The sequence below is a fragment of the Epinephelus lanceolatus genome, chromosome 7 (assembly GCF_041903045.1).
Source record: "Epinephelus lanceolatus isolate andai-2023 chromosome 7, ASM4190304v1, whole genome shotgun sequence".
NCBI lineage: Eukaryota > Metazoa > Chordata > Actinopteri > Perciformes > Serranidae > Epinephelus > Epinephelus lanceolatus.
The window spans coordinates 44,556,357-44,571,190 of NC_135740.1; the positions used below are offsets into that span (position 1 = coordinate 44,556,357).

Here is a 14,834-nt window from a genome sequence, read left to right on the forward strand (position 1 = left end):
TAAATTCTTACGCTAATTATGACAAAACTTCACACAAATATCAAACAGGATAGAATAATGAAGTGATGACATTTTGAATCCAAAAGGTCAAAGGTCAACTTCACGGTGACATCATAATGTTGTGCATAGAACACTTTTCTGTCCATTATTCAGCTTCATATCTCAGGAACAGAAGGGGAGACATTTGGTCAGATACTGAACTGGTGACTCTAATCTTGAAACTGTGCTGATTGTATAGATCTTGCAGCAATGTGACGACTAAAACCCAGTCAAAAGGGAGACACTTAATAAACACCATCGTGGTGCCTGTAATCTGTGACACAAAGAAAGACTCAAAGTGTGGGAGGGGGTCAAAGGTCAGACAGGGAAGTCGTGGGAAAGTCAGAGCCTATAAATTCTAATTATAAACCACCTTCGTAGAAAGAGTTCAAGGAATGTGAGGAAGTGTGGGTTGAACCCGTTGCTAAGGGACAGTTTGTTATTTATGTGTGTGTGTGTGTCTGTGTGTGTGTGTGTGTGTGTGTGTGTGTGTGTGTGTGTGGGGTGGGGGGGGGGTCGACTTGTGTTTTATATTTTGGCTTAGGGTAGGGATGTTTAAATTTAAATAGTTGTTTTTGTGTATTTATTTTACCGCTGATATTTAAAGAAAATATGGTGGCTGAAGAAGGCATGTTCTTTAAAAAATGCCAAAATGAGACAATTTATAGAAATAATCATTGGATTTTCAAATTTCCAACGGTGCCTGGAGACATCGTGTGTGACAAATGTTTTCATCAGAAAAAAATGTAACAAAAGAAATTAAACTTAAATAGTGTGATATAATCAAACTCACTTTATTCTACATATCTCGTTTTAAATTTGGCCAAAAATAAGCATGCACGACAAGAGTGAAAAATGCAGGCTTTTGTTAACTCCAGGATTTCTTATTCAACTCTTGGACGAAGGGTCGTGCATTTTCCATCAGTCACTCAGGGAGGCTCAGGGAGAAATATTTGTAGCTTCAGGGAGGGTCAAAATAATTAAAAACAAAGTCGCACCCCGGCCACCCTCCACCTCTGGTAAAGAACAGTTGCTAAGCAACACATTTTTGTGTCACAGCTCATGCTGGTGTGTTGAGAACAGTTGAAACTGTCTTTATGGAGCATTTTACCACCGAGTTTGTATCGAGTTGCCGTCATTTGTCTCTTAACAGCAGCCCATTCCTGTTGTAGTTTATAGTCTGTAGTATCTATGTAGCACTGTTTACTTCCTGTGATTCTATAGAGAAAGTCAAACTGAAGCAGCCTAACGTTGATATGTTTTATTTTCCCGTCTTTAAAACCACACCAACGCACAACAGCAGGGTAAGATGGAGGAAGATGTCCCCACCCTCTTAATTCCTCTCCTAACCAATACATGGCACTAAATATATGTAAATCTACTCTCGACACACGTAGTGAACGGCTCCGCTATAGTGAACTGTGACATTTCATCTGAACTGCTGCATTCTTGAGATTTATTCTGCTGCAACAGTTTTAGGGTGAACTGGTCTAATTTTTTCTCACTGGAAAATACTGATGATCTATGTATTTATATTAACATTCTACATAAAAAGCTTTGATATATGTGATAACGGGGGATTTGTGGGGAGAGTCATTGAATTATTATTATTATTTAAAAAAGAAAAGAGCCTTAATTGGGGCAAGAAACCCCCTTAGAACGGGGGCGAAAAATCTGCCTCAAAATATTCAGTTAGATCATCTAGTATATAGTAATACATGATTTAATAAAGTTCATATCTAAATACAGTAGAAGTAAAGTGCTGTAGTTTTATTGGCTTGATAGAGGAACACATTCTGAAATAAAAACAATCAGCCTGAAGGAAAAATGACAGTTGGCTTCTAGATAATCCATTAATTTGTCAGGGTTGGGATTTTATTTTATTTTATTTATTTAGACAGCTCGTTTATAGCTCGCGGGTGTCTTGCCCCGGGGAGGGGGCGGGATGCCCCTTTACAAGATTTTAATTTTTGTACTTTAACAACAAATTTGGCTACAGTGCCAATTTTATTCTCCCAGTGGTGTGTTGGTTTGTGCATCATCATCCTGCTCATGTTAAAATGATGTCCAAATATATATTGTTTTATTTTTCCATAAATTGACTTTGTTCTTAAGGGGGGCATCTTCCTCCATCTTACTGAACATTAGTAATAGTGCCCATGCATCTATATCTGTATTTCAGTCCACAATAAAAAAATAAAAAGAAAAAAAAAGAGAACCCTTTTTACTTATTCAAATATTTGATGTTTCCCAGGGAGTTTTCTGAAAAGAACTCAATAATGGTTGTAATTATAATTATAGGTGACCACGGCGGGTCGTCTAAATATTAAATGTGAAATTTGTCAAAAACACACAAGGTTTTTTCCTTTTTTCCTCAAAGAAATTCATTATATAACAAAAAAATGTTCTTTAAAGACGATTTTATTCTAAATGTTAATAAATGTACACGTTGAAGAAACATCTGAAAACAAAGTGGAAACGTTGAAGTCAGTTTATTCAACAGTGAAACGGCAGAAATGTTGATTATTGATCAGTTTCACACAACAAAATAAAAACTACCATTTTTATTAGTTTTATTTGAGAGGAAACACTGAAAAAGTAATTTCAGTTTCCACCAACAAACCGAAGCTCGGAGAGATAAAAAAGTTCATCAAACACATATAAAACTTTAAAGTTTAATACACAGACCTGAACTGATGATCAATACAGTTTTAGTTTTCTGTCAGTCGTCACTGCGAGAGTAATCTGAGAACTCAGAAGAAAATCTGCTTCATTAAACTGAGTTTTTTCAGATATTTGCACAAGAAATAATAAATGATAAAAGCACCATCTGTATCAGTATCATGTTGCCATGGTGACCTGGGTCAGTAGCACTGTTGCCATGGTCACCAATGGTTTAACTATGGCTGTGATCAGATTCAAGTCTTTCCAAAATAAAAGCATTATTGATTACAGTGTATCTTTGTTCAGAGGAGAAAAGATAATACATGATAAAATATATGAGTATAAAATGTTGAAATAAGAAAAGTTAAACTAAAACTTTGGATCAAGAAAGAAAAAATAAAGAGATTTAAATCTAAGTGCTTTTTTTTTAAAACAGAAACTAAATCATTGAACTCAACTAAACAAAATTCAGACTGAAGTCAAAACTAAAGGTGTTTTTTGTTAAGAAATACATGAAAAGAAACGAAGAGGAAAAATCTGATCATTTCACTGAGAGTTGAAAACATCCTCTTCAGCTGTTTCCTGTGACGGTCCTCTTCACAGCTCGCCGTCCTTTGTCACTGAAAGGAAATGACATCATCAGTCATCAGAGGGGTGAAAGATTTTGACGTGAGTTTTAAACAGTTGTATCACTGCTTCTCTCACGGTGTTTCTATTTTAAACACAAGTGCAGGTAAAGGTTTTTCATTTTAATCTGAGATCAACGTGGAAACATTTTCACAGTTTGGAGTTCAGTTTCATAAAATTCAGCCGATGTTAAAGGTCTAATTTGTAGGTTTTAGTGCCATCTAGCTGTGAGACTGCAGATTGCAATGACTGAAACTTCTCCTGTGGGCCAAGAGTGAAGGAGTACTACAGTAGCCAACGCAAAAACACCAATATCCCTTTTTAATGCATCCCGCCATCATTTTAAACTCAACACTTCCTGTATCCATTTGAAATTAAAAGCCTCTTATAATTTCGGTTGAGAGAATTCCTTCATTTTCTAAAAAGGCTTTTCTTGTGAAATATTTGCAGGAACTTGTTGCCTGGTTTAAATCTAATCCCTCTGGCTGCACTCACTTTGTTCAACTCAGAAATGTCAGATCCAACTCTGCCAGTTACTAGTGGTGTTCCTCAGGGCCCTGTCTTAGGTCCCCTTTCATTTATTATCTACCTTCTACCTCTTGGCCATATCGTCAGAAAATTTGGCATTCAATTCCACTGCTACGCTGATGACACCCAGCTCTACCTATCCACTCGGCCTACTTCCACTCTTTCACCCAGTTCCCTTTCTTACTGCTCATTGGATGGTAACTCTCAGCTCTGCGATGGAAAATTCTGGTATTTAAACACCTTTAATCTATAATGTGTTGTATAAGGTTACTTGTTTTGATGAAACTGAACTTCTAACCTAAAGATGTGTGGTGCTCATTTAACCCCTACTGTGACAGCAGTGAGAGACACCAAGGTCACGAGCCAGGGAGGCTCAGACACCAAGATTATGAGCCAGGGAGGACAACAAGTGTCCTTGTTAGTCTGAAGAGATGTTGTGTTTTAGGAATGTCAAGGCGCCATATATTTTGACTGTTGATGTGCATGTGTTATGGGAACTATAAAGATAGCAGGGCGAGAGGACTTGCTGCTTACTGACTGTTCATGCGGTTCTATGTGTGAGTGTCTCCATTCATGAATGCTTATTAAAACTCAAGAAAGACAGCCGACGTGTGAAGACTTTTTCTTTAAACTGTTCATTAAATAGCAGTTTTGCCACCACAGCTCTTATACAACTGCCCCAAACTTAACAGTGATAAAACTGAGGTTCTCCTTGTGGGTACTAAATCTACTTGGGTTAAATGGCACAGTTCACTCTGACCATTGACAACTCCTAAGTTCGTCCATCCCCTCAGGTTAAGAGTCTGTGTGTCACCCTGGACAGTACACTGTCCTCTGAGGCCACATCAGTAATGTTACTAGTTCTGCATACTTTCATCTATGAAAAATTAATCGTCTTCGTCTTTTAAAGGTCTTTTTTAAGGCTTTTTAATCGTTTGAAATTGTGAATCCTTGTCTGGGAAAAGAGCGTTTTCCAGCACAGGGTAAGTTTAGAAGTTGAAAAAGTTAAAGCAGATCAAATCATATTTATTTCATGTAAATGTTTCACATCAGAAACTGAATCAGTGTGTTGAAAAGTCTGCTTGATTTATTTTTAAATGTTCTTAATGTTTTATATTTTAATCTTTTAGATCCTCTTCATGTGTGTTGTGTTTTCATTTGTTTGTGTTGTTGTCGTTACCTTTCTTGACGATGTCATCGAGGGACTCGACCAGGTGAATCGTACCGATAGCTGAAGCCTCTCCTTGAGAGTTGGTGGCGTGACACTCATACGATCCTTCTTCTTCTTTGGTCAGAGGGGAGATCTGAAATACAAACACCATCAGTGAAGCTGATTGGTCCAACAGACAGCTGGCATCACCTCCTGCTTCTACAGGTCATCATTGTTTCTGGAGTTTACTTTTCCACATTAAATCCTTGATGATTTTAATAAAATCCAACTTTCAGTTTCACCGTCATGTAAAACAGATCAGTTCATTGTGATCATCGTTGATTCATCAAAATAATGTTGTTGTTTTTTTACTTAAACTTTTGCGAACTTGTGAGTTTTTGTTGTTGCTGTTTTCTCAGCTGCCGGTGACGATGCAACAGGTGAGTACACCTGAGAGCCTGATGTCTCTTTTTCTTTTCTCTTGTTGTTAAAAACACATCTGTGATCCACACTGTGTCACTTTGTGACTTGTTCCTTCATCACCATGAACACACACACACACAGTAGTGTATCTTACACACGACCCTGTTAACACAAATACTCACTAGAGCACCAAATGTGGATTCATTCGCCGCTGAAAATAGTCCCCAACAAATTGACTGTTTCCTCCTGTTTGTCTGATAAAACCACAGCGAGCAGCAGTTTGAAGAATTTACTGATCCAAATACTGATTTGTGTTTTTACAGATTTATGTTTTCAGGAGGAACCAACAGGCTCAGAGCTGAGAGACAGACAGGAAGTCCGACAGTACTGAGACACAGACGAACATGTTGGTTTGAGTCTGAACATGACATCTGATAATAATAAGAACTATAATTATCAGCTCAGTTTTCTGCTTCCACCAACAAGCCCAGCTGCAGTTTACATCTGTGTCTGTTTGGACTAATGTAATATATGTAGTGTATTAATGTGCACACATTATGTTCCTGTTTATATAATGTATATATACTGTATATATGATGAACCAGCACCCAGCGGGTCACTTAATGGGTCTCATTCATCAAACATGAGCAGAATGAATTTGTGTGTAAACAGTTCACAGAAGAATATTTACATGTGTTTCGGCATTCATCAACATGTTAGTGGCTCCAGTCTTTCCGTAGGTGCTAACAAAATCTACCCCTGCTTCTGACTGCTCATAGTGCTCGTGTAAATAAGATATTACACATAATACATGTGTTTTCTACATTTGTGGCATCCTGTTACCACTTGATTCAATCAGAAAGAGAACTCTACAAACAAGGCATGTTGCCATCTACATCAGGAATAGTTCCTGACACAGAGGATTCTCTGATGATGCAAGCAATGTTCTCAACTGCGGCTGTGACTGGAAGCAGCCTTCCACCTGCAGCTGTTGTGGGTTTTTGTGTGTATGTTTTGTTTTTTTTTTGCATTTTTTGCGACTATCACAGGGCTGACACATAGAGACAGACAACCATCCATGCTCACAATCTAGAGTCAAAAATTAACCTGCATGTCTTTGGACTGTGGGAGGAAGCTGGAGCACCTGGAGGAAACCCACGGGGACACGGGGAGAACATGCAAACTCCACACAGAAGGGCTCCCACACCTTGGTCTTCGAACCAGGAACCTTCTTGCTTTTTAACATATGACTCCACGTCACCCAAAATAACTTAAGTCTCTCTTTCTTTTTCTTTGTTTGCTGCATGTCTGCAGGTCGACAGGATGCACCTATCCATAGTGACTATCACCTCCATATATGATGGAATCTACTGTATATATAATGTGTATATACTGTGCACATAATGTAGGCTATATATAGTATACAGTGTTTATATGGTGTATGTTTGACTAACCAGCACCCAGCCGGTCACTTCATGTTTCTCTGGTCCTCCTCTGGTCTGAATTGCGAGGTTGTCTCTGTCTCCAGGAAGAAGCTCCATCCTCTTCCTCCCGCTGAGGACCTGAGGGAAGACACCCGAGCATCATCATCTCCTTCTTCATCACTAACGACATCAACATCATCAAATATCTGCAGCATCTTCTGACAGGTTGTAAATCTTTTGACGTAATTAAAACACATTTCAATAAATATTCTGACAGGTCGGAAAACTCTTAATTATTTCACGAGAAAAAAACAGATAGGCGAAAATTCTGTTTCTGGAGGCTGATAATAATCAAACACAGTCACACACACTGAGTCTGTGTATTCTCAGTCAGCACACAGTGTTTACTGACTGTATACAGTGTGTACCTCCTGTGTGTGCTCAGACGTTTTCAGTCTAGATGAAACTTTCAGCATCAGTGCAGCTGTAAGGGTTCATGACGATGATGTACAAAACATTTCGCCATCACACGACATAGTTGTGTATTTGAGGTTTTAGGTCACTTCACAAACTTGATCATCTGCAGATGATCTGTCAGTAAATCAGCAGACACTTCACACAGGCACAGATCTGTCTGTTGTTTGTTTTCAGTCAGCCTTTATGAAACATTTTGTTGCGTGCAGTCGGTGAATCTGCAAAAACTCATGAGGAACATTTTCTTTTGATTGAGAAACGTGCTGCAGCCTGTTCCTCCCTCTGCAGGAAAATTACGCTCAATTTAAAGTCCACAAACAAAAGAGTCTGAACCTGCAGAGAGGAGCACGCTGCTGACAGACACACTGACACCTGAAGCACCTGAGGCTGCAGGGAACATATGAGCTCATTGAGAGGAGTGTTTGTCTCTGTTTAACCCTCTGAAGTCCTCAACATTCTTATACTTTAATTTATTGATCAAAAGTCAGCTAAATTATCCTTTTACAAACAGAGACATAAACATTTGCTCTCTGTTTTATGTCTATATATCTTCTTCAGGACTCCACACTGATTGTGAGACAGTCGCTGATGTTCGTGAGAGAAACTAAGAACAAAAAAAGTCTTTTGTGTTTTAGATACCGAGGCGTCTGATCTCCAGCAAAGCCTGTTTATTTTTCTGCATGTATATTTCCATCTTTCAACACATATTCATCATCAAACTGATGTCACACAGTCTGAGACAGATTTATTAAACTCACACGTGTAACCTCCCCTCCATTGTTCTGTTTCTGTAGTTTAAAGTTTGTGAGAAACGAAGCTGTTAAACTCTGGATTTATTTCCTGTCGTACATTTTCAGGTGGAGCTCGGAAGACTTATTGTTTCTCCAGACAGCAGCAGGAAACAGGAAATCAGCAGAGACAGGAAGACGGATGGAGAGACGAGACGCTGCAGCTCAGACAGGTCTCATCTTTATGTTTCACATTTTATAACTCATCCTGAGCATAATATCATATTTACACATATATTTACATTTAAGATGAACCTGACAGACAAAGAACATGTTGTAACTGATGAGCAGCTGAGTGCCTGAGTGATGACAGGGAAACTCACCTTCTTCCAGGTCAGGACAGGTGTGGGCACACCCACCGCCTCGCAGCTCAGGTACACCTGAGAGCCGCTCACGTTGTAGACCTCACCTGGAGGGGTGACAATGACTGGAGCTGCAGAGAGACAGGGTCAGAGACAGACAGGTCAGTCAGAGATAATTAACATGAAGTTCAGGTACAGAGAATCAGTTTGAAACAGGACAGAGAGAGGTTAGTGAAGTTATACGTTCAACCTTTATCTAACCAGGAAAAAAACACTTAATTTTAAAAACCTCTTTTTCCAGAGTGTCCTGGCCGAGACAGGCAGCAACATAAAGTCACAGACAACATAGAATAAACATCTACAACTCTAAAACAAGCAATATGAAACACAAAATGACATTACTACTACGAGCAGCCAAAAAGTGTGTTCGTATTTGCTGAAAGTGAACCATAGAAACAGTCTAGTCAGTCTACAGGAACTTGGCTTGGGAACTGGAGGGCTGCGGTTCAAGTCCCAGTCCGGAACCAAGTATGCAGCATGAACTGGTAGCTGGAGAGGTGCCAGGTCGCCTTCTGGGCACTGCCAAGGTGCCCTTGAGCAAGGCACTGCACCCCAAACTGCTCGTCTGTCCATGGCAGCCCCCTTACTCTGACATCTCTCCATTTAATACATATATCGGTCCCGTTTGTGTGTGTGTGTGTGTTTCAGGCCTGTGTGTGTGTTTCAGGCCTGTGTGTGTGTGACAACAGAGTGAAACAACTGAATTTCCCCTCAAGGATTCATAAAGTTTATCTTCTTCTTCTTGTTAAAACAGAGGCAACCACATGATTACAAACACCAGCTAAAATAAACCCTGACTGCAGATATATGATTGTGTTCAAAAACCCTGCAGCAGTGCTTTGAATCAGCTGAGAGCAGGGTCGGCAACCTGCGGCTCTTTAGCGCCTCGCCAGTGGCTCCCTGAGGCTTTGACAGAAAATTATATGGAAACGACTAATTGTTAGGTTTTTTTTAAATTTTAATTTTCATTCATTGTTGTCGGCCTGAGGAGATTTTTACATTCTTCAACTGTAAGGTTAAGCTACCGAGCACCTGCCCTGACACACCTCCACCTGTGTCAAATGCAAAAACAATGATGCCACCCTGATGCATTTGTTCTGGCTGTGCCCTCAAACATTTTAGAGAGATATCTTTCATACCCTGTCTAAAATCCTCTTTTAAAAAATTAAAGCTAGCTCCTGTTGTAGCCTTGTTTGGCACTGCTGGGGGAGAAGACCCCCATCTGACACCTGCAGAGCAACATATGGTGATTTTTGCTTTGCTCATCAAATGGAAGGAGGTTGTCCCGCCCACATCTGGCCAGCGGCTTTGAGACGTAATGTCCTGCCTAAAATTAGAGGTGCTGCACTTCTCTGCCAGTGGTTCAGAGACAGTTTTTTGAAGACCTGGGGACCTTTTTTTTGTCTCATTTTCATAACACTCAAACATCAGCTCTCAGTGCGTTACAAAAGTAAAATCTGGCTCAGTGGAGGTTACTGTGCATATTAAACTCTGGACACTGTGCCTTAGAAATATCAAAGGAAGGAAAAAACTGAGGACAGGAGTATGGGAGGGAGGGGAGGGTATCACTGGTATCACCTCAGGGTTATTTTTACTTTTGTTTGTTCTGCTCACTGATGTGTGCTGTGTGGTGCTGTGGAATGTGTCCGCCCAACCCTGGTGTTTTTTCTTTTTGAAACCTTAATAAGAAATATCTTGGAAAAAAAGCTATAAAAATATGTAGCCTATACACTGACTTAATGTCACAAGCAATGCCTACAGTTGTTTTGAGTCTTCCTTGCTCGGCTAACTGTGGATTCCAAATCCAAAAATGGAAAAGTCTCAGGAAAAAATAGAGCATTTAAAAATGCACAGACAAATTTGTTTGCTTTCATTGGCAACGCTGCAAAGTTAAAATACCAAATAATCAGAAACAGCCCGCAGCAGAACAGCTACTTTGTTGTAAAATATATTAATGATTGCTCATTTTGATCTGTTGGTAATGCTGACAGGCTTAATTCAACTTAAAAGGCTGTCTCACCTTTGTGATGAGGCTCAGACAGACTTATTTTTGGCCAAAAATGGCTCTTTTATTATGTTTTATTTTGTCATACTGTATATTTTATTAATCCCTGAGGGGAAATTCCTTTTTTCACTCTGTTGTCATACACACACACACACACACAGGCCTGAAACACACACACACATGCACAAACAGGACCTCTACATGCATTAATGGAGAGATGTCAGAGTCCCTTGGACAGGCGCCCCGAGCATTTAAGGTTTTGGTGCCTTGTTCAGAGGCACCGCGTTGATGTCCAGGAGGCAAACTGACACCTCTGTAGCTGCCAGTCTGCGCTCCATGTTTGGTGCGGGGCGACCCTCCTGTTCCCAACCCAGGTCCCTGTGGACTGAGCTACTGCCGCCCCCAACATGAGAGCTTGTAAGAGTTTGACACAGTGAGAGTACGTCGCCCCGTTATCGACTCTGAATCTTTTTGATAGTAAAGGTTGCCGACCCCTGATGTAGAGGAACCAGTGAGTGCAACTTTAAATGCTTCTGCAGGAGACTCCACAAACAAAGAGCTGCAGACATAAATGCTCACTTGCCAAACTCTGTACGTGCCCTCGGTTCAGACAATAAAAACACGTTCTGTGAACGGAGAGCAGCCATTTTCAGTTTTTTGCTCAATGCACACATAAATATGCTGTAAGTGGGCCGAGACTAGCTCTGTAAACATGAGAATGCTGATGAAAAAGAGACAGAGCCACCTGACCCGAGCACACAGGATACAGTGATGCGTTAGGAGCTTACAGTTGGCAATAAATCTCAATGCACCATGGTACAAAGTCAAGAGCATGCAATGAGCGTGCATTACATCCACATAATCAAGCACAGTCAAGAATGCAGCAGAGAGAAGCGGTTCCTGTTTCTAAAATAGCAAACCAGTTCAGCCTTTTAGTAAAATGAGAGATAATCATGAAGCATGAAGTTTGGTTCCAGAGAATCAGAGTGAAGACAGAGAGGGAGAGATGGGTCGTGATAGTCAGTAATATGGAGATAATTATCATGAAGTTTGGTTATGGAGAAGTTTCCACTTCGGTCTGAAACAGGATGAAACAGGTCGCAGGAATCCATCAGAGACAGTAAATCCTCGGTGACCTCAGAGGAATTCAGTTTGCTCTGAGCGTGCTCAGTGAGGGTTTTCATGTAGAAAGGAATTCAGTGTTTTCCGAGGGATGAAGGTGGATTATCATCACTCACTGTCTGTTACTGTCAGAGGGTTATAGGCTGCGACACGCTCACTTCAACCATAAAGACATACACGTCCAATATATGGGACACAACTTAATGAGTCCTGAAGGAAACAACTCATTCCTCTGACTAATGCTGCAGATTAATGTGAGATAAATTATTTTCTGCATGAGTGATTTACAGTTTTAAATGTTTGCACCAAACATCATTAAATATTTATTTCAATATAAATCAGGTTAAATGTTTGTTTGTTGTGTCAGTCAGAGCAAAAAATCAACTGAAGCTTTATTAGTTTTTTAGGGAACAACAGATGTTTGTTAAATTGTGACATTAGTGAGGAACAGGGGCGTCACAGTGGGGGGAAAGTGGGACTGATCGCCCAGGGCCCCGATTGGAGGGGGGCCCTTGAAAAGCCTGGAATGCAAAGTTTGATTTTGTCTTTATTTCTAAGTAATCAGTGCCAGAACTACATAAAAATGATCTTAATACAGGGCGCTTGGTGGTTTAGCGGGCAGAGCAGGCATCCCATATACAAAGGCAACAAACAAAAAAAAAGATCATCTTTAAGGAAAAAAAATGGCTGAATAAATCGACTGAAAGACTGTACTTTGTTTAAAAATAAATGCAGAATTTTTTTAAGGCCCCTCCCGCCCCCTTAAGCCGCAAAATGATTAAGGGGTCAAACATATGTGGCGTTTTTTGCACCCTCAAATTCAGTGTTTTTAATATAGATGCATGGACGGTGCATGTGCTCACATGCCAGAGCGACGCCATCACAGCGCGTTCACAAGCGCCTATTTTTCAGGGCCTGACAGCTGCACCCAGAGATAAACAAAATTCAACCTTTGAAATGCAGCAGCGTGCACCCAGCACATTCCCACTGTGACCTTGTCACATGTCCACGTTTGGTCATGGACCTTCCACGTCCACATATGACGTCCAAGGTACCCTGGGTGTGCTGGTTGTTGACGTTCTGGGACGCCGTGTCAACTTCAGCCTGTTACATGCATTGTCTGTTTTCAAAATACACTTCTGTTTTCACAGGAAATGAACAGTTTGATACAGTCTCTTTCAAAATACCTGGACTTTCACTGCCTTAACCTTCGTTCTTGATGCCGCCAAGCGCCGTTAAACCATAACAGTGACCGACTGTGTATCACACTGACATTAAAGGACGGCTTTTTTCACCAGTGTCTGACGCTGCAAGTCACTGCCTCATCGCCAGATTTCAACGACTTTGGAGTGCGACCGAGTTGGTGCACCGCGTGTCATGTGACGAGGAACAACCAATCACAGCTGGTAGATATATTTCCCTTCTTTAATAGATATCAGTCTGTCATAAATATGGAGGAAAAGCTGATCAGGTGAGCTTTACATCTGTCCCACGGACGATACTTGAGGCCTACACACTGCTCTGCACTCAGGATTTCAGGTGAACAGGCTGTGACACTGCCCCACGCTCATGAAAGGAAACTCAGAGTTCCAAAAAAGAAAAGAAAGAACGAGTAGAGAGGAGAAAGAGAGCAAACTCACTTTGTACAAAGAAAAAAAACATTCAACAGATGTGTGAGAGAACCATGATCCAGAGAGGAGGGGCGGGGGCCAACAGAGACTACTGGGCCCAGAATTTGGTGCTACGCCCCTGGAGAGCAACATGAACTCTTTGAGTGATAGTAAAACAATGTTTGTTCATCTGAGTTTGAATTTAAATTAAATGAAGATCAGTGTTTTCTCACCTGAGGCGCAGCGGCCCTTGTTCTGGACGCTGATGGGCTCTTTGCCTTCTTTCTCTGCGCTCGCACTGGCTTTCTTCAGCGCGCAACCGCTCTTGTACGTGACTCCGTCGGTGCCGCAGACCTCATAGTTGCTCTTACACACGCACACTCCCAGCTTCTTCTTATTGTCCTCGTCGCTTTTGACGCACTCCAGCCCGGGGCCGCAGCGGCGCGCTGCCGCGCGGCGCCCACCGCACACCTCTCCCTCCGCGGAGGCGCACACGGTGCAGCAGCCGCAGGCGTCCAGCAGAGAGCCGGCAGCACAGCCGTCCACCGGGACCGGAGCGCACTGAGCCGGGTCACACGGTCCGCAGCTCGGACCCGCTGAGACCCGGACCGAGAGCAGAACCGGAACCAGAGACAGAAGGAAGATGAAGGACTTCATGATGATGAGGTGGAGGTCTGATGTGAACTGTGATGAAGTCTGAACACACTGAGATCTGATCTCAACACCCAGACCCGATCAATGCTGCTGGCTCCGCCTCACACCGGAGACCAAGACCTGATCTCAGACCCGCTCTCACCCACAGCACAGCGGGAACAAGCAACAATGGTAATAATAATATCAGAATTTTAATAAAAACAAGTTAAAAGGAACCAACGCCCATTTTTCAAAATCCATCCATATCATTGGACTAAGAGAGTCCAACAATTTTATTACACATGAACAACTGTCTCCCATATCCAAAAACTGGAGTGATAGGGGCTGTTCGTTATTTATAAGGGGTGGTGCAACAAGGGAAGGCAGGTCAAATAAGTTTTTATGGGTTAGTGGAGGGGCATACAACTTTAAATGACTGGATGTTGTATTTATTTTACAGCAGACTCAGGTTGGGAAGTTTCCTTTAAAAAAAAAAAAGATCACCAAATTTCACCACTTCTCACAGAAATTATCACCGGATTTTCAAATTTCAAGTGTTCCTTGGACACATCGTGTTCAGGACGGTTCACTTACTGTGTGACTGTAAAGCGAAACCCTGTTCTTTTGTCCTAAACCCAACCATGTGCATGTGTTGTTGGAGGAAAAAAAACGTAGTGCTTTTATTTTGAAAGAGACTGTATGCAAACTGTACATTTCCTGTGAAAACAGAAGTGTATTTTGAAAACAGACAATGCATGTAACAGGCTGAGGTCGACATGGCGTCCCAGAACGTCAACAACCAACACACCCAGGGTACCTTGGACGTCATATGTGGACGTGGAAAGTCCATGACCAAACGTGGACATGTGACGAGGTCGCAGTGAGAATGTCTTGAATTTATGGTGGAGGGTGGTAGTGGATTTTCTGCCGGTCACTCAGCGAGGCTTAGGGAAAAACATTTGGAGCTTTGGGAGCTCGTCTGATG

The 14,834-nt window shown here is 41.4% G+C and overlaps 1 protein-coding gene across 1 annotated transcript; it reads right to left on the bottom strand.

Annotated features, from left to right (window-relative positions):
* Positions 1-2,515: 2,515 nt before the first annotated feature.
* Positions 2,516-13,959, bottom strand: igfbp7 (insulin-like growth factor binding protein 7). The gene is made up of 5 exons (XM_033632640.2): positions 13,450-13,959; positions 8,441-8,550; positions 6,886-6,993; positions 5,039-5,162; positions 2,516-3,323 (listed from the first exon to the last, which is right to left on the bottom strand). Exons 1-5 carry the CDS (start codon positions 13,871-13,873, stop codon positions 3,301-3,303), a joined length of 789 nt encoding a protein of 262 aa, XP_033488531.1. The 5' UTR covers positions 13,874-13,959; the 3' UTR covers positions 2,516-3,300.
* Positions 13,960-14,834: the final 875 nt, after the last annotated feature.